At 36.7% G+C, this 21797-nt stretch overlaps 1 protein-coding gene across 1 annotated transcript in view; it reads left to right on the top strand.

Annotated features, from left to right (window-relative positions):
* The first annotated feature begins 6520 nt into the window (after positions 1-6520).
* IFT57 (intraflagellar transport 57) overlaps positions 6521-21797 on the top strand; it is a 74597-nt gene continuing 59320 nt past the window's right edge. The window contains exons 1-4 of the mRNA XM_045851374.1: positions 6521-6832; positions 9244-9406; positions 10289-10407; positions 21523-21613. Of these exons, the coding sequence (XP_045707330.1) occupies positions 6621-6832; positions 9244-9406; positions 10289-10407; positions 21523-21613 (585 nt within the window). The 5' untranslated portion in view covers positions 6521-6620. The remainder of the gene's footprint in view (positions 6833-9243; positions 9407-10288; positions 10408-21522; positions 21614-21797) is intronic.

The raw sequence follows: 21797 nt of genomic DNA, 5'->3' as shown, positions 1-21797 counted from the left end.
TGTGCCATTCTCATCAATATAACCTGGCAGCTAACAAGAGTGGACTGGAATGTGCATTTGTGAACAATGATGACTTCACTGTCCTAGTCAGTGGGGGTGGTAGATGCTGTTGATACACAGCACATGTATTGTGTGGGCATTGCATTCAAAATGATTGAGTGATGAACTGCATCAAATTTTGCACTAAGCTTGAACATTGCTCTGTCAAAACTATTTGGGTGACTTACAAAGCTGCAGCGATGGGCAACTGATGATTGGCAGCTTCATGACAACAACCTGCCTGCTCATGAATCATGTCCTGTGTAGAGTTTTTTGGTGAAACATCCAACCACCCATAGGTGACTCAGCCCTGCTACAGCCCAGATTTGGGACCCTGTAACTTCTGGCTTTTCCCAAAACTGAAATCACCTTTGAAAGGGAAGAGATTTCAGACCGTTGATGAGATTCAGGGAATATATGACAGGGCAGCTTATGGCAATTGGGAGAGCTGTGTGAGGTCCCAAGGTGCCTACTTTGAAGGGGACTGAGGTGTCATTGTCCTCTGTACAATGTTTCTTGTATCTTTTTCAGTAAATGTTTTTCATAATATGTGGCTGGACACTTTATGGGCAGATCTGCTATGCAGACCCCTTGCTAAAGTTCCTAGGCAGAGAGATTTATTTAGCTCATGCCCCTGCATACTATGCAGAAAGCTAAGGGGAATCAGCCCTACATTTGATATAAAGAAGAGGAACCAACATCTTTGCTCTGAATCTTGGCTTTCCAGGCAAGAGACCTACCTTAATACAATAATATTGGTTCTCCTACTAATTTCCCCTAATTTTCCCAACCCTTCAGGCCCTCGGAGAACAAGGGGACCCAAGAAAGAGAATGTTATCAAGACTATGGGGGTACAGAAGAGGCACAAGCAACTCTGTCTTATGTAAGGGTAGGATAAAAGAAATCTAGAGAGCCTTCTTCCAAACACACTCTACTTCTCTACATCCTAGGTTGGACTTGCAGTTTACATGTATATCCTGCATTAGAATATATTTGAGCACAGACACCAGGCTCAAGCATAGTGCTGAACACATTAAATAGATTTAAATATTAGCTATGCAAAAAAAGTCTAGAAACTATTATGTGGCTGTCAAAAGCAAAACACTGATCTCCAAATCTATTAGTTTGGGCTTTCGCATTCACACTTTCAGAAAGAAAATAAGTTCTCTCATTGTCAAAATCTCACTAGATGCAAACAAAGGCAGGATGGTTTCCTTGTTCTATTCATGAAGCACAATGTAAGTATGGAGTACAAAATCATTTCCACTAAATAGCTAGGAATAAAAACAAGACATTTGAATTTAATGTTTTATTACCATGTAATGGTTTGGGCAACAAGTTCCAAAGCCTCAAGATAAGGTGCCAATAAGCATTTGGGTAACAGGCTGTCAGAAAGCCTGGTATACTGTGCTCTGAGATGCAAGGCTGTATCAGGAAAGTGTTTCATTGAGCAGATTTTGCTTTTGTTAGGTTCTAGGAAGCCCCATTAAAAAATCTTTTTCTTGTAACATTTATTGTTTACTTTCCATCTTGAATTTAATTCTCCTTTGGGGGGAAAATGCCATCCCAGACAGTGAAATAAATTGAATTTTTTGGTAATCTAGACCTTAAAGAATAAACCTATTTCTATTTAATCTTCAAAAGTCTGACAAATAAGATCAATTCTTGTTAGTACCTGATATGTATCAAATCAAAGTGTTACTAACATACAAGATGGAACAGACCTCATCCAGAAACTGGACTAAAGGTTTCAATATTTGCAGGTACTTATCTGCTATTTCCCCATCTGACATTTTGTGCAGTAACTGATGAATGGTTTATACTTTTACCAAACTTACTTTTTTTCCAAAAAGCTTATTTGAAGATCACCTTCATTACTTCAGCATACATCCCACATAAAGAAGTTTGGAAGTACTGCAGTTTAATGTCAGCTATTGTAGTGAAAGCTGCTGGTGCCCACCCAGATCCCTTTTTACCAGGCTGAGGTACCAGTTCCTCAGCTGCTATGAATACTGGCTGCTCAGTGTTCACAGCTGTATCCATCTCCCAGAAATTACCATTGGCCAACAGAAGCCACCTCACACAGAGCCATCCCACAGCCAATGACCAAGTCAGATGGGGAATAAGGGCTAGCTTTCTTTGTGGTGCCATCAGTGCTTCAGAGAACATCTCATGGTGCCCATCATGAAGTTCTGTTGAATTTCCTTCCTAATATCTATCATTTTTTTCACCATTCCAATTGCCACTATCCCAGTTAAGGACCATATCTCACCTGACTATTCAAATTGCCTTCTGAATCAATTTCCACATTATAGTCCTTTCTCTACAATACTGTCAGAACACACTAAGATACAAATTTAATAATCTTCCACTCTCCTCCCCAACTCACACACCCCTACTTGAAACCCTTCAATAACCATCTGGATCACTTACCAGTGGCAGTAAACTGAATTCAGCTCACACATGCACTTGGCTTCTCTCCTTTTTCAAAAAATGAGACCATGAAGCAAAGCAAAGCCTTGAAATAAGTACAATATAATTAGATGGCATTTATCTGCCATGAGTACTAGTTAGCTAAAGCAATTAACTATAATCTTAGTGGAGTTAGAAGACTTCCATTAGTAGAGAGGAACTACAAAACAAAGTAAACCCAGGAGAATGGGTTACAAAACCACTTTCCTTTCTAAGTTAAGGGGTTTGTTATAGCAAGTTAAGACTTAGTGGGTCTTATTAGTGTTTTTGGCAAGAATCTCTTCTACCTCTGGTCCAGGAATCTCTTGGTACATTGGATGGAAAACTTCACAGGTTCAGGTTGGGATGGTGATTGGTGTCCAGGTGGGTGACTACATTTTAATCCTGGAAAATTGTAACACTAAGTACAGTAATGATACAGTTGAACCCATAGTAGTCATAATTATGTTAAAGAATAATTGGTGCATATTTGATACTTAGCTATCTAATGTTTGAAAATTTGACCTATTAAAGAAGCAGACTGACTTGGAATACTTTATAATATGTAACTGAGTAACTGATTCGTTTTATATTGAGCTCTATGTTTACAAACAATGTTCGAATACTTAATAGAATTTACTCCTCTCTCCTCCCACCTTTTTTTTTAAGTCTTATATTAAGGAGACTAACAGCATCTGGAATGGTTTGTCAACAATATTAAAACAATTATAATAACCTTATGAACAGTTTAAAACCTCTATAGGAATTTAACTTGTAAATCCCACCCCCCAGCCCAAACTTGACTGTAACAACCTTACAACAGTTAAAAGTTTAATAAGCTTTTAACATAAAAAGAAAAGAACAAGGTTTCTCAAGTTTGAACTTCAGTATTTTAATAAATCAAATATCTTTAACAACTAAAGTAGCACCTGAAATAATATTTTCTGGGTAGAAATGTTACCCTCAAGAATGTTAGAATCTTACATTGATGTACAAATCTAGGTTTAAATCCTTACAAAATCATGACACATGACAACACTGGGCCGAATTCTTGCAATGGCAAAAATGTCCCCTCCTTGAGATGGTGCATAAATTTTCTAGTTCACCATAGTCACTCCCCACACCTCCCCACCCCCACCCACATGAGGGCAGTTACTCATTTACCTTTACATTCCTAGTCCTCATAAAGGCATTTGCAATGCATTTGAATCTAGTACAGTGATTCTCAACCAGCGGTAATAATGTCCCCAGGGGCCAGTTGGCAATGCCTGGAGATATTTTTGGTTGTTACAACTATGGATGGGTGCTATGGGCATCTAGTGGGTAAAGGCCAGGAATGCTGTTAAACATCCTACAATGCACAGAATAGACCCTAGCAACAAAAATTATTTAGCCTAAAATATCAATAGTGCTAATGTTAAGTAATGCTCATATAGAAAAACACATCTAAAATCCTTCAACATGGCACAGAGATCTTGCAATGACCTTCTACCTTTGTGTCCTGGAGAGTAATCCACTGGTATTTTATGGGTCACAAATAACTTCTTTTTTTATTGTTTATAGCACCCTCATTTGTACCTAAGTTCTTAAATCTGGTGAGTTTCTTTTCTTCAAAATGTGTTCTTTATTTCCTTCAAGAAATTCTTCCCTTTAAAATAATCTGTTTTGTTTCCTTCTAAATATCCTACCAGTATTTCACATTTATGTCTTCAATCCATCTGGAATTTATGTGCTTGAACTCAGAGATGACATTTGGTTTCCACACAAATAATCCATAGTTCTACTACTAACTAATAATACTAACTAAGGTCTTCTACTACTAATAATTCTCTAATAACTGATAACACCAACTTTGTCATATACTGATTTTTCATGTAAATTTTCATCTGTTTCTAGGCTATTTTCTGTTTATTCCTGTGATGTCATTCTAAGTTATACTTCTATCAGGAAAATTACCATATGACATGATTCCTTCCTCATGCTCCTTTAAATTTACTCTTACATATGAATTTCAGTAACAGCCCTCTTGGAATTTTAGTTGAAATTGCACTGAATTTACAGATCAGCTAAAGATAACTGACTTTTCTCACTCATGAACATTGTTTCCCTACTTGGATTTTTCCATGACTTTCAGGGAAGTTAAACACTTTCTCCACAATGATGACAGACTTATTCCTGGATGCTATATATGGTTTGTTTTGAGTTTTCTGTTTTTCTAGTAACTTTAATTTGTATTTCATATACAGCACACTTGCTGAGGTATCTTAACAGCTTGTCTGTAGATTTTCTTGTATTTTTACTTAATCTTATCACCTACAATATTTTCTTCTCCAATATTTATTCCTAATTTTTTGTCTCAGTGTACTGGCTCTGATCTCTAGTTCAATTTCAGAGTGCATGTCTTCACCTTATTCATGGCTTTATAAGGCATTGCCTCTATGCTTCACATTTAAATGACTTTTTTCTTTCTATATTTTTGGCAGATACTTTTTATTAGGTTAAGGAAGTTTTATTCAGTTAGTGGTTTTCTAAGTTTTTAATATACCAAATGTATGGTACTAAGCCATTTATAACAAAAAAAAGCAGCTTTCTTCTTTAAGCCTGTCCAGACTTCTTGGAGAACTTGTCCTTATATTTGGAAATGCAGCTGGAAAGCCTTCCTCCATCTTTGATTTGTAGTAGGCAAACAACATTATTTATTTAAAAAGTAATTCTCAATGACCTTCCCCTTTGGGTTGTTTCTATACAAATCAGTTATTTTATGTATTATTTCCTTTCCTTGGTAAATAGAAAAGTATTTGCCTGTCTTTTTTTTTCACTTTGATACCTTTGTTAGTATCAAAAATAAGTTAGGTCTAAACTGATAATGAAATGTGCTCGTCTGCCCATTTTTCTAACAAAAACCAAAAGATATTACAGATAAACTTCAAACCGGTTATGTAAAAAAATATGACTCTTCTACATTGCTTAGTAGCAGATATGAAATCAGAGATCCTTCAAAAATTACATTATAAACACAAACACATGCTCAACCTCTTACCCTAAGTTTTCTTCTCCCAGGAAACTTCCATGCAACTATCACTTACCTCATTTTTTATGTAGCTGTTACGTAAACCTCTTAATACACAAGACTTTTTTTTTTTTGGAAAGTCTGTGTTTTGTTTCCTTCCTTGCATTTTCCAGGTCAATAGCTGCAGAGCACAGTAATAATACTGTCTTTAGCCACACTATAGCGCAGGCAAATAAATCCTTCCAGATTGTCACCTTTGTTTTGATTTTAACAAGGAACCCCAAAACGTTATACTACATGTAATGGGCATGAAACAGATTATGAGCAGGATGTGAGTAGAATTCTTTTTTATGAGGCAGAACAGATCCTTCCCAATGCCTCCTTTTTGCTCATCCTCTACCATTCTTTTCCCCCACACCTTCCAAACAAACAACACCTTTTGTAGCCCTGGCGTAATAACAGGAAATTATAATACTTCTACTCCTATAGTAATACTGTTAAATCAAACACAGCATTTCCTAATCAAAGACTAAGTTTCAGGGGGACAAAAAGACCCTCCCTTTAGAAAGTTGCTGAGGTAAGGGGAAACCTCAGGATATTGACTGTCTTTACAACTGTGAAAACTTTCAAATTTGCGAAAAAAGATAAAAAGAAATCAGTAGGCTAGCGTAGCCTTCAATACTGCTCGTCTTCCTTCTTCCTTACTCTTGGAGGTTGCTAACAGCTGACTCAGAGGTCCCACTCAGGTGCCCCTAACAACCAACGGACCCAGCCCACCTCCGGTCAAAGACAAGCAGCGCACCCTCCTCCGCCTTTAAGCGGCGGCGGTAGGAGGGGCGGCCCAAGAGGGGCACGGGACGCCACGCCTCCAGGGTGGGCGGGGCTGTATCCCCTGAGGCAGGGGAAGGGGCGGGAACTATGACGTAATCCAAAAAGCCAGATCTGGTTGGAGGAAATTCTGGAGAGATTGGGGCGGGAAGGAGGCGGAGTCTAGTTTCCCTGGTGACCGGTTGCCTGGCGGTCGCCTGGTAACCGGTCGCGGCAGTCCTGGCAGTGGCAAAGCAGGGCGCGTAAATCTGGGGGCTGGACCCCACGTTGGGCTCTTTCTGTTTGTTCCGCGATGGCGGCCGCGGCGGCAGTGGTCACGCTGTCGGGTTTAGAGGATGGGGTGTCTCGGTCCCGTGGCGAAGGGGCTGGGGAGGTAGTCGTGGAGCGTGGCCCCGGCGCGGCCTACCACATGTTCGTAGTGATGGAGGACCTGGTGGAGAAGCTGAAGTTGCTCCGCTATGAGGAGGAACTCCTACGGAAGAACAACCTGAAGCCCCCGTCCAGGTGGGTGCACTAGTCCTCGGAGCCCGGGTGCCGGCTGAGCCCTGGGAAGATGCTTTCCTCCTGCCTCTCGGGGAACGCCGAGGGCGGGTTAGCAAGCACTTGCCTCCATCTACCTGTCCAGGAAAGGCCACTTGGCGACCGAGGGCTGCAGTGGAGCTCACAGAGTTTTGTCTTGGTATTTTAGTAAAGAGAATGAACTTTTGAAACAGCAGAAAGCACTGGAAGACAGCTTCCCTGGTCTTTAAAGCACTAACGCACTCACACAAATCACACACTTTTTTTCCCTTCTAATTATAAAAGTAATAAAATACTTATTGTAGAGAACTCAGAAAAGTACAAGAGAATGTGTAGAAAAATACTAAAATCACCCATAACCTTATTCCTAAAGATGAATGTCATTATCATTTTAGATTTATCTTCCAGTTTTTGTTTTCCTCTGCAAGAACCCGCTCCAGCATCAGGTAACCCTGGGTATCTCGGACCTTGCAGAGCACTTTATATGAAGTTAGTAAACTTGTTGACTAATTGCTATGTTTCAAAGGACTTTTGCCTTTGCAATAACAGTACTCAGATAAATTGAGAAATGGAAAAGACAAATGAAGTGACAACTGCTGGAATTGTTTGTATCATAGAACCTAAAGTTCTGCTCCTCTGGTGTGGAAAAGTTCATCATATCCCAAAGCCAGTGCCTCTTCTGTTGTTTGCTGTGTCGTGTAAGAAACAATGTAGGTTAAAAATCTGTAGTACTTTCTCTGGTTATAGCTAGGCTCAAATAGTTTCCCTCCACGGTTTTGATCTTATTCCCTGTTCTCTTTTTGTGACTTGAATTATAATATATGTAGGCTTTATGTAACTTGTCCATGTTGTTAAGTCAGTCCACAATAGGAGAAAAGTTAGAGGAGAAAGTAGTGTTGCTTGATCCATGATAGAAATTGCAGGATTGGGAGTTACTGCTTAAATGAACTGATCAGAATAATATAAACAAACAACATTTTCTATGTTAAAAAATGCATTTTTTCTAAATACATTTTTCAAATTAAAAGAAAATGACCTAAAGATTCTACTTATATAGCTTCTGTACTATTTCATCAGGAGCTTGGTAGAATACTTTGGATCATGGGTTTGGATGGAGATATCTTAGTTTAATGGTTTTTAAAGTGTGGTCATCAGCATCACCTGGAAACTTATTAAAAATGCAATCACAGGTCCCTTCCCTGGTCTACTGTATCAGAAATTCTATGGGTGGGACCTGGAAGTCTATCTTTTAACAAAACTACCAAGTGATTCTGATGCTTGCTGAAGTTTGAGATCCAATGTCATAGGTCTACAGAATGTGTCAGTATCCATTCCTCTGTCCTGGAGTTCTTAGTCATTAAGGAAAAGATAAGTTGTTATCACTATGTGCTTAAAGGGTTGTGAACATATACCTACAAGGACTTCATGGCCTTTATTTTGTCCCAGATTTCTGCTACCTTCCAGGACATTTATACTTATCCTGCAGGGAAAAACATGGGAAACATGGAGTGCTGATTTTTATTTAAAAATAGCTATGGCTATAATTATAAACATGATAATGGCTACACATAAAAGAGCAAAATAAAGTCTTTAATCAAACTGAATTGAATGTTATATTACTAGCAAATTTTATTCCTAACAAGTTTAGGTAAAAATCATATTCATCCTTCCTGATAGGACTATTTTTAGTAGCCTAGGGGATTTAGCAAAGGTCAACAAATGCAAATATTTGTTATACTGGGGGTGTGATATTCAGTAGTTCTCAATCCTGGCTGTATCTTAGATCTATCTAGGAAGATTTTGAAACATACTCATACTGGGGCTTCACTCCCAGAAGTTCTTATTTACTTCATGAGGGAAGAAATGTTGATCAGGTGGCAATAGTTTGATGAGTTCCTCAGGTGATTCAAATATGCAGCCAAGATGAGAACAACTGTTTAACATAGCTGATAGACTATAAACAGTAAGTAAAGATACCAGTGACTTTGTAAAAAAAATGTAAAGATGCATAATGAAAAATCAATACGGTCTTTTCTCTAACTTTTGAGAGTCTCAAATCCAAATTACCACTTTTAGAAAGTACTTTCTTATTTCTGATGCATAAATTATTTTGGCAAGAGTTTATATGCTCAGTTTTTTAACATATCCTGCATTTTCCAGGTGTAAGGTCTTTGATCTAATATTTCCTGTACAGTACTTATTGCCCTAATCCTGTTGATTAAAAACTTTCATGTGAGTGCTGCGGATTAGTAGAAACTTCAAACAGTGAATTATCAATGTCTTGTTGCTTTGAAGCTATTTTTACAAAAAGTCTTTTGGCAATTTTGGACTTAACTCTCAGTTACTATAGACTTTGCAATGCTTCATATTTCACCCTCCCCTCTTGTTTTGAACAGACACTATTTTGCACTGCCTACCAACCCTGGTGAACAGTTCTACATGTTTTGCACTCTTGCTGCTTGGTTGATTAACAAAGCAGGACGGCCCTTTGAGCAGCCTCAGGAATATGATGACCCTAATGCAACAATATCTAACATATTATCTGAGCTTCGATCATTTGTAAGTGTAAATAGCTCTCTTCTTTCTGTATGCTCTCAAGTTATGAATTTTAATATTGCTAATTAAACAACAGAAGTGCTAGCCTTTTAGATGAATCCACTGTTAATAACTATCTTTACATATATACACACATACACTTATACACACACATACATATATATATAAATATATATATATATTTATATATAAAACTACAATTATATCTGGGTTTATTTTAAGGTAAAACCTCAGAATGGTTGATATTTAACAATAATGCCACTTATAAAAATGCTTAGTGTACATTCTTTATATCCCAAACTAATACTTTTCTTAATCTTGATCTATTTCAGAGGTAAATTTGTGCATACTTAGTTTTCCTTCTTAAAAATGATATAAAAAAACTACAAAGCTGAAACACTATGTTGAAAGAGAACTTTGATTTAATACTTTCATGTGTGCCTGTTCCTGGGTACTTTTTATTTTTTATTTTTTCTGGAGATAGGCAGTAAGAATTTTTTGACACACATATTATGTATGTTTGACAAGCGAATCACTCTGTCCTTCATATGGTTATTTGAAAATACGATACCAAGCTAGTAGTTTTATTGGTTTTTACCCTAACAATATCAACAATTTGCTCTGCTGTCATGACATGTTATTTCTTTTTAACTTGATACTTTTGACAATAAAATGTCTTTATTTTCCATTTTCTTTAGCTTTTTATGCATCAATGAATTAAAAAAACTAGAGATAGACTTTTAAGAAGCAATGTAATTACTGTTATTTTAAATCTTATTTGAAAAGTAGAGAAGTGAATTTATTTAGCAGTACTTTGATTAAAATATTTTGACATTGGAATATAAATAACAAATAATAATACTATGTTTATCTTTTGTATTTCAGGGGAGAACTGCAGATTTCCCTCCTTCAAAATTAAAGTCAGGTTGTGGAGAGCATGTATGCTATGTTCTTGACTGTTTAGCTGAAGAAGCATTAAAATATATTGGTTTCACTTGGAAAAGGTAAAAATTACCCAACAATAGTAGTTTTATGTGTATAGCTTTTTCCTATATGGGTATGGAGCTATTTAATTGAACAGATAGGAAGTATTTCTTCTTGACTTTTCTAAACCGGAAGTACCACAAGTGATTAGAAAAGCCAGTATGGACAAAATTAGAATATCTGGGATCTTCAGAGCCAGTTTTGATATTAATCATCCCTTTCCAGTTCAAATATATAATTACTAAAAGTTAAATGGTGTTTATCCTTGTCAATTAGGAAATTTTTTAAAAGTCTGTTTGTGTATATGTATATATTTATATACACAAACATAATCTATACACGCAGATAACTGATAGCTGCAGATTTAAGGAAAAAAATGGAAAAATGGGATTTTTTTCCTTTGCTTAAAGTGACTGGGCAAGAAGAATACTGAAGAAGCCTGCTGACACTCTCTTAGACATTGTTCATTGCTTTCTTATCTGACTTGACAATGCCATGTTTATATTTCTATTATTTATCAAATGTGTTAAAGTCATTTGTTTACAGGTCTGGTTTTCTTGCTAGAAGTTATGAAATCTTACTGTGCACTCTGGCTGTTAGCATAGTATATTGGTGTATTATAGATGCTCAATAGATGGATGAAGAAATAAAGTATTCAGAAACTATTAATTTATGTAGGTTATATAGGTTATAATTAGAAAATACAAATTTGGTCCTTTGAAGATTGAGATTATTGATAGGCTGGAGACTGTAGAAGGTTTTATTCAGGTAAAACATGAGCAATAGTGATTTTGGTTAGAACTAGCTTCAGCAAATAGTTTAATGTGTATTCAGCTACATTCTCCCAGGTACATTATATATTCTGCATTAATAGGAACTTTTAAAAACTTACTTGACTTGGGAATGTGGTTGAACCATAAGAAATTACTGTTATTCGCTTATTTTAAACTAAAAAATGGCAATGTTAATGCTTCAACAAAAACATTACCACTTGTATGATATATAAAGAATGACTATGTAATCTACATTATTTCTTTATTAGATTCCAAGAAGTTACGTGTTGTGTTCCTCCATTGAGCACTTTTTGAAAGTATGAAATCTATTGCCCAGTATATTCTAAAGTCAACAGAAGCTATTGGTTTTCCAACCATAATTCAATTTTGTACTTCCTTTGCTTCTGGGCACATCTTATTCTTGGCCCTGTATTGTGATGTGGATAGTGTATAAGGACTGTATAGTATACATATGGAAAAGAAAAGGGGGAGAAATTGAAAATAGGCAGTAGAGAATATATCAGCTAGGTAATATGTAAATTATATAGAATTTACATATTTATAGATTATTTTATATATTTAAATCTAACAAAATAAATGCTAGATTTATTTTTATATAGATATTATCATGAGATATTATCTAATTCTAATTAATAAAAACGTAGGAAATTTATTCTTTTTTTCCCATTGCCATTTAGTCCCTTTGTACTCTCCTGCCTCCCACAATCAGCACACTGTTGTTCATGTCCATGCGTCCTTTTCCTTTTTGCTTGATCCTTCTATCCCCTAATTTCTCCACCAGAGCTGTCGTCTTGCTATCTATGAGTCGGTCTCTATTTTGCTTGTTAGTTCACTCTGTTCGTTAGATGCCACGTGTAAGTGAAATCATGTGGTATTTGTCTTTCTCTGACTGGCTTATTTCACTTAGCATAATGCTCTCCAGGTTTTTACAGTCGAGTAGTATTCCATTGTGTAAATGTCCCATAGTTGTTTCAGCCACTCATCTATTGAATGGACACTTTGGCAGCTACCAAACCTTGGCAGTTGAAAATAATGCTATAATGAACAAACAGTGCTTATGTACTTTCGAATTAGTGTTTTGGGTTTGGGTAAAAAGGCAGATCCATTTTTCATTTTTTGAGGTTTCTCTGTACTGCTTTCCACAGTGGTTGCACCAATCTACATTGCTACCAATGGTGCAAAAGGGTTCCCCATTCTCCACATCCTCACCAGCACTTGTTGTTTGTTTATTTATTGAGGATAGCCATCTGACAGGTGTGAGATAATATCTCACTGTGTTTTTAATTTTCATTTCTCTGATGATTAATGACATTGAGCATCTTTATTATCTATTTGGCATCTGTATGTCCTCTTTGGAGAAGTGTCTATTCAGGTCATTTGCCCATTTTTTAATTGGATTGTTTGATTTTTTGGTGTTGAGTTTTGTAAGTTCTTTATATTTTGGGCCCTGACTGGTGTAGCTCAGTGGATTGAGCACGGGCTGTGAACCAAAGGGTTATCAGTTCGATTCCCCGTCAGGGCACATGTCTGGGTTGTGGGCCAGGTCCCAGTGGGGGCCATGTGAGAGGCAATCACACATTGCTGTTTATCTCCCTTTCTTTCTCACTCCCTTCCTCTCTCTCTAAAAAAATAAAATCTTTAAAAATTTTTGGATAGTAACCTCTTATCATATGTATTGACAAGTATGTTCTCCCATTTTGTGAGTTGTCTTTTTATTTTGTTGATGGTTTCCTTTGCTGTGCAAAACCTTTTTAGTTTGATGTGGTCCCATTGTTTATTTTTTCTTTTGTTTCCCTTGCATAGGCAGATATAGCTGATAAAATATTGCTACAAGCAATATCCAAGATTTTACTGCCTATGTTTTCTTCTAGGATTTTTATGGTTTTGGGTCTAATATTTAAGTCTTTATTCCATGTTGAATTTATTCTTGTGTGTACTGTAAGAAGGTGGTCTAGTTTCATTTTTCTGCATGTATCTACCCAATTTTCCCAACACCATTTATTGAGTAAACTATCTTTAGCTCATTTTATGTGCTTGCTTCTCTGTCAAATATTAATTGACTATACAGGTGTGGGTTTATTTCTGGCCTCTATATTCTGTTCCATTGATATGTGTCTGTTTTTATGCCAATATCATGCTGATTTGATTACGGTGGCCTTATAGTGTAATTTGATATGGGTAGTGTAATTCCTCCAACTTTGTTCTTCTTCTCAGGATACTGTTGCTATGCAGGTCCATTTGTGGTTCCATATAAATTTTTGAGATATTTGTTCTAGTTCTGTGAAATACATCGTTGGAATCTTGATAGGAATTTTGCTGAATCTATAGATTGCTTTGGGTAGTACAGACATTTTAATGATGTTAGTTCTTCCTATCCATGAAGATAGTATGTACTTCCACTTATTTGTATCTTCTTCAATTTCTTTCTTTAGTGTCTTAGAATTTTTTGAGTACAGGTCTTTTTCATCCTTGATTAGATTTATATCTAGGTATTTTATTCCTTTTGAAGCAATTGTGAATGGGATTGTTTTCTTAAATTCTCTTTTTGTTCATTATGGGCATGTAAAAATGCAACGGATTTCTGGATATTAATTTTGTATCCTGCTACTTTGCTGAATTAAGTCATGAGTTCTGGTAGTTTCTTTGTGTAATCATTGGGGTTCTCTATATATAATACCATGAAATCTACAAATAAAGACAGTTTTACTTCTTCCTTTCCAATTTGGATGCCTTTTATTTCTTCTTCTTGTCTGAATGATATGGCTAAGATTTGTAGTAGTATGTTGAGTAAGAGAGGTAAAAGTAGACATCGCTGTCTTGTGCCCAGTCTTAAGGGGAATGCTTGTAGTTTTTGCCCACTGAGTATGATGCTGTCAGTGGGTTTGTCATATATGGCCTTTATTATGTTTAGGTATATTCCCTCTATTCCTGCTTTGCTGATGGTTTTTATCATAAATGGGTGCTAGATTTTATCAAATGCTTTTTCTGTATCTATTAATATGATCATGTGGTTTTTGTCCTTCATTTTGTTTATGTGGTGAATCACATTTATTGATTTGCAAATGTACCAACCTTGAATTCCCAGAATAAATCACACTTGATCATGGTGTATGATCTTTTGATGTATTGCTGTATTTGGTTTGCTAATATCTTGTTGAGGATTTTAGCATCTATGTTCATCAGGGATATTGGCCTATAATTTTCTTTTTTTGTAGTTTTGGTATCTGGTTTTGGAATTAGGATACTGCTGGTCTCATAAAATGAGCTTGGGAGCCTTCCTTCTTCTTAAATTTTTTGAGTAGTTTGAGAAGGAGAGGTGTTAGTTCTTCTCAGAAAGTTTGGTAAAATTCACCTGTGAAGCCATCCAGTCCAGGGCTTTTGTTTGTTGGGAATTTTTTGATTACTGCTTCACTTTCACTAGGTATAATCTGTCTCATCAGATTCTCTGATTCTTCCTGATTTAGTTTTATAAGATTATATGTTTCTAGGATTTATCCATTTCTTCAGGTTGTCCAGTTTGTTGGCATTTAGTTGTTCATGTTATTTTCTTACAATCCTTTGTATTTCTTTGGTGTCAGTTGTTATTTCACCTCTTTAATTTCTGGTTTTATTTATTAGGGTCCTCTCTCTTTTTCTTGATGTGTCTGGTTAAAGTATTGTCAATCTTGTTTATCTTTTCAGAGATCCAGCTCTTGGATTAATTGATCTTTTGTATCTTTTTTTTAAGTCTCTATTTCATTTATTTCTGTTCTGATCTTTGTATTTCCTTCCTTCAACTCACTTTGGGCTTTGTTCTTTTTCTAGTTCCTTTATATGTAAAGTTGGATTGTTTATTTAAACTTTTTGTTGTTTTTTTGAGATAGGCCTATAATGTTATGAATTTCCATCTTTGGATTGTTTTCCCAGTGTCCCACCAATTTTGGATTGTTGTGTCCTCGTTTTCATTTGTTTCATGGTATCTTTGATTTCTTCCTTGATCTCATTGTTGACTCATTCATTGGTTATAACATGTTATTTAGTTTCCATGTCTTTGTGTGTTTTTCAGTGTTCTTGTTATTGATTTCTAGTTTCATAGCACTGTGGTCAGAGAAAATGGTTGAAATGATTTCAGTCTTTTTAAATTTATTGTGACTTGATTTGTGTCCTAACATGTGGTCTATCCTAGAAAATGTTCCATGTGTACTTAAAAAGTATATGTATTCTGCTGCTTTGGGGTAAAATGCTCTGAAGACATCAATTAAATCCATTTGATCTAGTATGTTGTTTAAGGTTGCTGTCTCCTTGTTGACTTTCTGTCTAGAAGATCTATCCGTTGAAGTCAATGTGATATTAAAATCCCTGACTATCACTGTATTTATGTTACTCTCTCTTTTTGTGTCATTTAAGATTTGTTTCACATATTTAGGTGCCCCTATGTTTGATGCATAAATGTTTACTAGAGTTATATCCTTTTCTTGGATTCTTCCCTTTATCATTATGTAGTGTCTTTCTTTGTCTCTTCCTATAGCCTTGGTTTTAAAGTCTATTTTGTTGGATATAAGTACTGCTACCCCAGCTTTTTTTTTTCCATTTGCATGAAATATCTTTGTCCATCCCTTTAGTTTTAGTATGTGTGTATCTTTCAACCTGAGATGGGTCTTTGGAAGGCGGCATGTATACAGGTCTTGTTTTCTTATCCATTCAACTGCCCTCTGTCTTTTAATTGAAGCATTTACGCCGTTTATATTTAAGGCGATTATTGATAGATATATATTTAAACTATTTTCCTCTTTTTTCTTCTTTTTTTGTTTTCTTCATCTTCATCTTAAAGCAAGCTTTTTAACATTTGTGGCAGTACTACTGGTTTAGAATTAACAAACTCCTGTAGCTTTTTCTTGTCTGGGAAGCTCTGTATTTCTCCTTCAATTTTAAATGATAGCCTTACTGTGTAAAGTAGCCTTGTTTGTTGGTCCTTACTTTTCATCACTTTGAATATTTCATGCTAGTCCCTTCTGATCTGAAATGTTTCTGTTGAGATATTGGGTGACAGTCTAATCCACAGGTGGCAAACACAAGGCCTGTGGGCTGAATCTGGCCCTCCACTTTGTTTTATCCGGCCCAGCACCTTGTTTATACCCGCAGCAGCATCGAGCTCTCACTTAACTGTTAAGGAGTAGTTACATTTATACAGTCCTAAAATTACATTCAGCCCTTTGAAGACAACCACAAGGCTGATGTGTGGCCCCTGGTGAAAATGAGCTTGACACCCCTGGTCTAATTGGAGCTTCCTGCTTTTCTCTTGTACCTTTTAGGATTCTCTCCTTGTCTTTAAACTTTGTCATTTTAATTATGATTCTTGGTGTGGACCTCTTTGGATCCATTGTATTTGGAACCCTGTGTTTCCTGAATTTGTGTGTCTTTTTACTTCACCAGACTAGAATTTGGTCATTATCACTGTCCTTCTGGTATTCCCAGGATGTGGATGTTATTATGCTTCATGTTGTCCCAAATGTTTATTGAGCTCTCCTCATTTTTTTTAATTCTTTTTTCTTTTTGCTGCTGTGCCTGGGTGTTTTTTTCTGTCTTTTCTTCCAAAAGCTGATATAGTCCTCTGCTTTATCTGATTTACTGTTCCTTCCAGTCTATTATTTATCTTAGATATTCCATTCTTTCTTTATTTCTGACTGGTCTTTTTTTTATGGTTTCTATGTCTTTTTTTTTTTTCATGCTGGTGAGTATTCCTTATAATCATTACTCTAAACTCTCTATCTGATAAATGGGTTGCCTCCATTTCATTTAGTTCTTCTCTAGAATTCTCTTGTTCTTTCATCTGGGGCCTGTTTTTTTTTTCTTTTTCTTTCTTTTGTCTTCCCATTTTGGCTGCTTCTTTCTATTTATTTCTATTAGGTAGATCTGCACAGACTCTGGTGCAGACCTAGCCAGATGCTGACTGTGAGTGGCCTTGGGCAACTTCTTTGAAGCTATCAGTGATCCATAGTTTGTGGCTCCCTCTGCTGGGCCTGTTTGTGTGCTGAAAGAACCAGGCTGTGCACCAAGGCCTGCTTTTACCAGTACCTGGACCAGGGGAGGGTCAGAGCTCCCAGAGATCTGCCTCAGTTGTTATACTTAATCACTGAGATAACAACTTCCAGCTATATTCAGCAGCTTGTGGAGTCACAAGGAGGTGCTATTGCTTCCCTTCAGGCTGATGCCACTTGGAGGAGATTGTTCTGCCTGAGAAAGAGCTTATGCAGTATGTGGGATGACTCAGCACAGGGATCCTGGTGGCTCTTCCTCCAGTTCTCTCCCCAGAACTACCAACCCCAGACTCTCATGCATCACTAGTTCACTCTGCCCTCTGTCTGCCAGGGCCCAGGGTAAATGGCTGCAAATGAAATTTTGTGCATTAGCCCTTTAAGAGGCTCTCTGCTGCTCTAGCCATCTCACTCTGGCATACAGAAACCCTGCTGCTTTTCACAGCCAGATGTTATTTAGGTTCCTTTCCCAGTTCTGGTGCGGTAGGATGGGGACCCCACACTTCTCAGGGGAACCCCAAGCCACTGCAATATCCCTTCACAACTTCAGCTGTTGCCAGTGGGAGCCCAGCCAGCCCTCTCAAATCTCCCCCTCAGTCATGTTGTGGTGATGTAGTTTCTTCTGCCCATGGTTATAAGGCTTCTTTCCAGCTAATGTTCAATTGGTTATTTAAGATGATTTCTCTACAGATTGGTTGTAATTCCAGTTGGGTCCTGGGAGTAATTCTGTGCAACTTCCACTTGATCCTCCATCATCTTGTCCAATGTCAGAGATTTTTCTCTCCCTTCCTTCCTCCCTCCCCCTTTCTTTCCTTTCTTCTTTCTTTCTTTCTTTCTTTCTTTCTTTCTTTCTTTCTTTCTTTCTTTCTTTCTTTCATTCATTTCTACTCATCCTTATGCTACTACTTAACTTTGTGCTTTTTTAAAAGATTTTATTTTTAGAGAGAGGGGAATGGAAGGAGAAAGAGAGGGAGAGAAATAGCAATGTGTCGTTGTCTCTTGCTCACCCCCTACTGAGGACCTGGCAGGCAACCTAGGCATGTGGCCTGACTTGGAATCAAACCAGCAGCCCTTTGGTTCACAGGCCTGTGCTAATCCTCTGAGCCACACCAGCCAGGGCTGGAAATTTATTCTTTAAAAAAATTGATTTGGTTTGCATTAGTGTTCTTTCTTAATATTGAATGTTGATTTTCATATTTTGTTAACTCAGGTATGGGTGTTTTAAACAAGTTTCCAGAAATAAATTAAATACTTCTGGTATTTTTAATATGAGAAATATATATTCTTAATATTTTTTAAAATATATTTTATTGATTATGCTATTACAGTTGTCCCATTCCCCCCCCCTTTATTCCCTTTCTCCTGCACACATCCTCCCACCCATATTCCCGCCTTTAGTTCATGTCCATGGGTCATACATATAAGTTCTTTGGCTTCTACATTTCCCATACTGTTCCTAACCTCCCCTGTCTATTTTCTACCTACCATTTATGCTACTTATTCTCTGTACCTTTTCTCCCTCCTTCCCCCTCCCACTCCCACACTGATAACCCTCCATGTGATCTCCACTTCTGTGATTCTGTTCCTGTTCTAGTTGTTTGCTTAGTTCCTTTTTTTTGTTTTTGTTTTTGTTTTAGGTTTGGTTGTTAATAACTGTGAGTTTGTTGTCATTTTACTGTTCATGTTTTTGATCTTCTTTTTCTTGGATAAGTCCCTTTAACATTTTATATAATAAGGACTTGGTGATGATGAACTCCTTTAACTTCACCTTATTTGGGAAACACTTTATCTGTCCTTCCATTCTAAATGATAGCTTTGCTGGATAGAGTAATCTTGGATGTAGGTCCTAACCTTTCATGGCTTCAAATATTTCTTTCCAGCTCCTTCTTATGTGCAATGTTTCTTATCAGAAATTAGCTGATGGTCTTATGGGAACTCCTTTGTAGGTAACTGTCTCCATTTCTCTTGCTGCTTTTAAGATTCTGTCCTTCTCTTTAATCTTGGGTAATGTAATTATGATGTGCCTTTGTGTGTGCTTCCTTGTGTCTGACTTCTTTGGGACTCTCTGAGCTTCCTGTCTAGACTTCCTGGAAGTATATTTCCTTTACCAGATTGGAGAAGTTTTCCTTTATTATTTTTTCAAATAAATTATCCATTCCTTGCTCTTCCTCTTCTCCTTCTGACACCCCTATGATTCAGATGTTGGAATATTTAAAGATGTCCTGGAGGTTCCTAAGCCTCTCCTCGTTTTTTTGAATTCTTATTTCCTCATTCTGTTCTGGTTGAATGTTTCTTCCTTCTGGTCCAAACCATTGATTTGAGTCCTGGTTTCCTTCTCATCACTATTGGTTCCCTGTATGTTTTCCTTTATTTCATTTAGCATAGCCTTCATTTTTCCCTCTAATTTGCCATCATATTCAACCAGTCGTATGAGCATCCTGATTGCCAGTGTTTTGAACTATGCACCTGATAGGTTGGCTATCTCTTCATCACTTAGTTGTATTTTTTCTGGAGTTTTGATCTGTTCTTTCATTTGGGCCTTTTTTTTTTTTTTTGTCTCAGTGTGCCTGTTATGTAGTGAGGGGCAGAGTCTTAGATGTTCACCAGGGCGGGGCAACCCAAGTCACTGTGTTGTGACGCTGTATGTGGGGGAGAGGTCTGAGAGGGAACAGTGCCTCCTGCTCCACTCTCTGCCAGTTTCCAGTCACTTTACTTTACCCACAAGCAAATTGGGTGTTTCTGGTGTTGATTCCCGGGTGGGTAGGTTTGTATACATTCTAGGACCCTGTGGGTCTCTCCGATGGACTCTCCTGTGAGGCTGGGAGTTTCTTCCACTGCCTCAATACCCACAGGTGTTTTCAGTCAGAGGCTTTGAGTCTTTATGTCACCACTCTGTAACCCTGGGTTGCTCAGTTTATTTCACTCCTCAGTTGTTCCTCTCAGTTTATCTGCGTGAGAATGTGGGTCCACCCTATCCGAAATCTGCCTTGCCCTCCCCAGTCCTCCAGCCACTGCCTTGCCACCCGTCCTCACCCCATCTGGCTGCCTGTCTCTATCCCTCTTACTCATCTGGATGAATGTTTCTTCTTTAACTCCTTGAGTGTCGGACTTCCATACAGTTTGATTTTCTGTCAGTTCTGTTTTTTTGTTTTTAAATTTGTCATTGTCCTTCATTTGGTTGTGCAAGGAGGTAACGGTGTGTCTACCTGCATCTCTATCTTGGCCAGAAGACCACATGTTCTTAATCTTGATGGAGAAATGATTGTTCAATACTTAGTGTTAGGACCTCTGATTAGATTTTGGTAATTAGAATAAAGTTGGAGCTCTTCTTCTTACTTCTACAGAAATAAATTTCAGATTGATCAAAGATATAAATATGAAAAATGAAACTGTAGTAGTACTAAAAAGCCAAAGGGGTATGGGATATGTTGTATGATGTTAAAATTATGATGGATGCACGAAAAGGTTGTAAAATCAATGTAATAAAAATTGTAACAGTCCTGAATAGCCAAGATTATAAGTAATAAACTAGGAAATTATTTTTAACACAGGTTAGGCCAATTAGTTTTCTTAATATACAGAAGGCCAAAGAATGTAAATAGTCATTTTCCTGAAAAAGAAACACAGATAACTATTTAAAACATGAAAAGGTATTCAGTCAATTCCATGTGAAGGAAATACAGTTAAAACCAAAATTAAAAATTTTCATGTAAATGATTGGCAGACATTAAAGTTTGTATACCATATTGGTGAATATGTGGAAATGGAGTCAGTGTTGTTGGAAGTGTAACATAATAGAAGTTAGTTTTGGCAATATCTAGCAAAACAATAAAATGTACAAAGTTCTTGAACCAGCCATTGTAATGTTATACATAATGATAAATATTCAGTGATGACCTCTGTAATATTGTCTAGTAAAAATACTAGAAATAACCTCAATGTTCAGCCATAGGTTACTAGTTAAGTAATAGCATGATATTGTTGTTAAATGTAATGCATGCAGGTGATAAAGAGGGGAGAGATGTATGTATAGGTACTTAAATGTGGTCTATTAGTAAATGAAGAAAGTATATAGGGTAATATGCATGATATTAGCCTACTTATGTAAATTCATTCTTTAAATTTGGAGATAAATATTTTTGCTTCTTTATACAGAAAGTTTTAAGAATACATGAAACAGTTAACTGATTATCGAAGAGGGATGGAATAGGACAAGATCTGTTGTAGAGGAGATCCTTAATATTCACATCATATATACTTTTTTGTCCTACTAAAATGATTTGTTTTGTTTTCAACTGTAATCTCATATTAAGCTTTATTCTCTTAGACCAACATATCCAGTGGAAGAATTAGAAGAAGAAACTATTCCAGAAGATGATGCAGAATTAATGTTAAATAAAGTGGATGAAGAATTTGTGGTATGAGTATTACTGAATTTATTGTTGATTTTGACCTCTGGATTTTTTCCTTCTTTTAATTCTCCCAGACTTCCATTTTCTGGAATATTATTTATTGCATTATTCTAGAGATGAAAAGTTTTTAGAGTACCTACCATGTTCAGTTGTTAAACCTTCAGTTGAGTTAGTGCTCGTGTTCTATATA

This window comes from Phyllostomus hastatus, unplaced genomic scaffold, assembly GCF_019186645.2.
Source record: "Phyllostomus hastatus isolate PE091 unplaced genomic scaffold, TTU_PhHast_1.1 phas_contig_86, whole genome shotgun sequence".
In the NCBI taxonomy this organism is placed as follows: domain Eukaryota; kingdom Metazoa; phylum Chordata; class Mammalia; order Chiroptera; family Phyllostomidae; genus Phyllostomus; species Phyllostomus hastatus.
The sequence above is the reverse complement of the archived record's forward strand: the minus strand, read 5'-3'. Positions and strand labels throughout refer to the sequence as shown.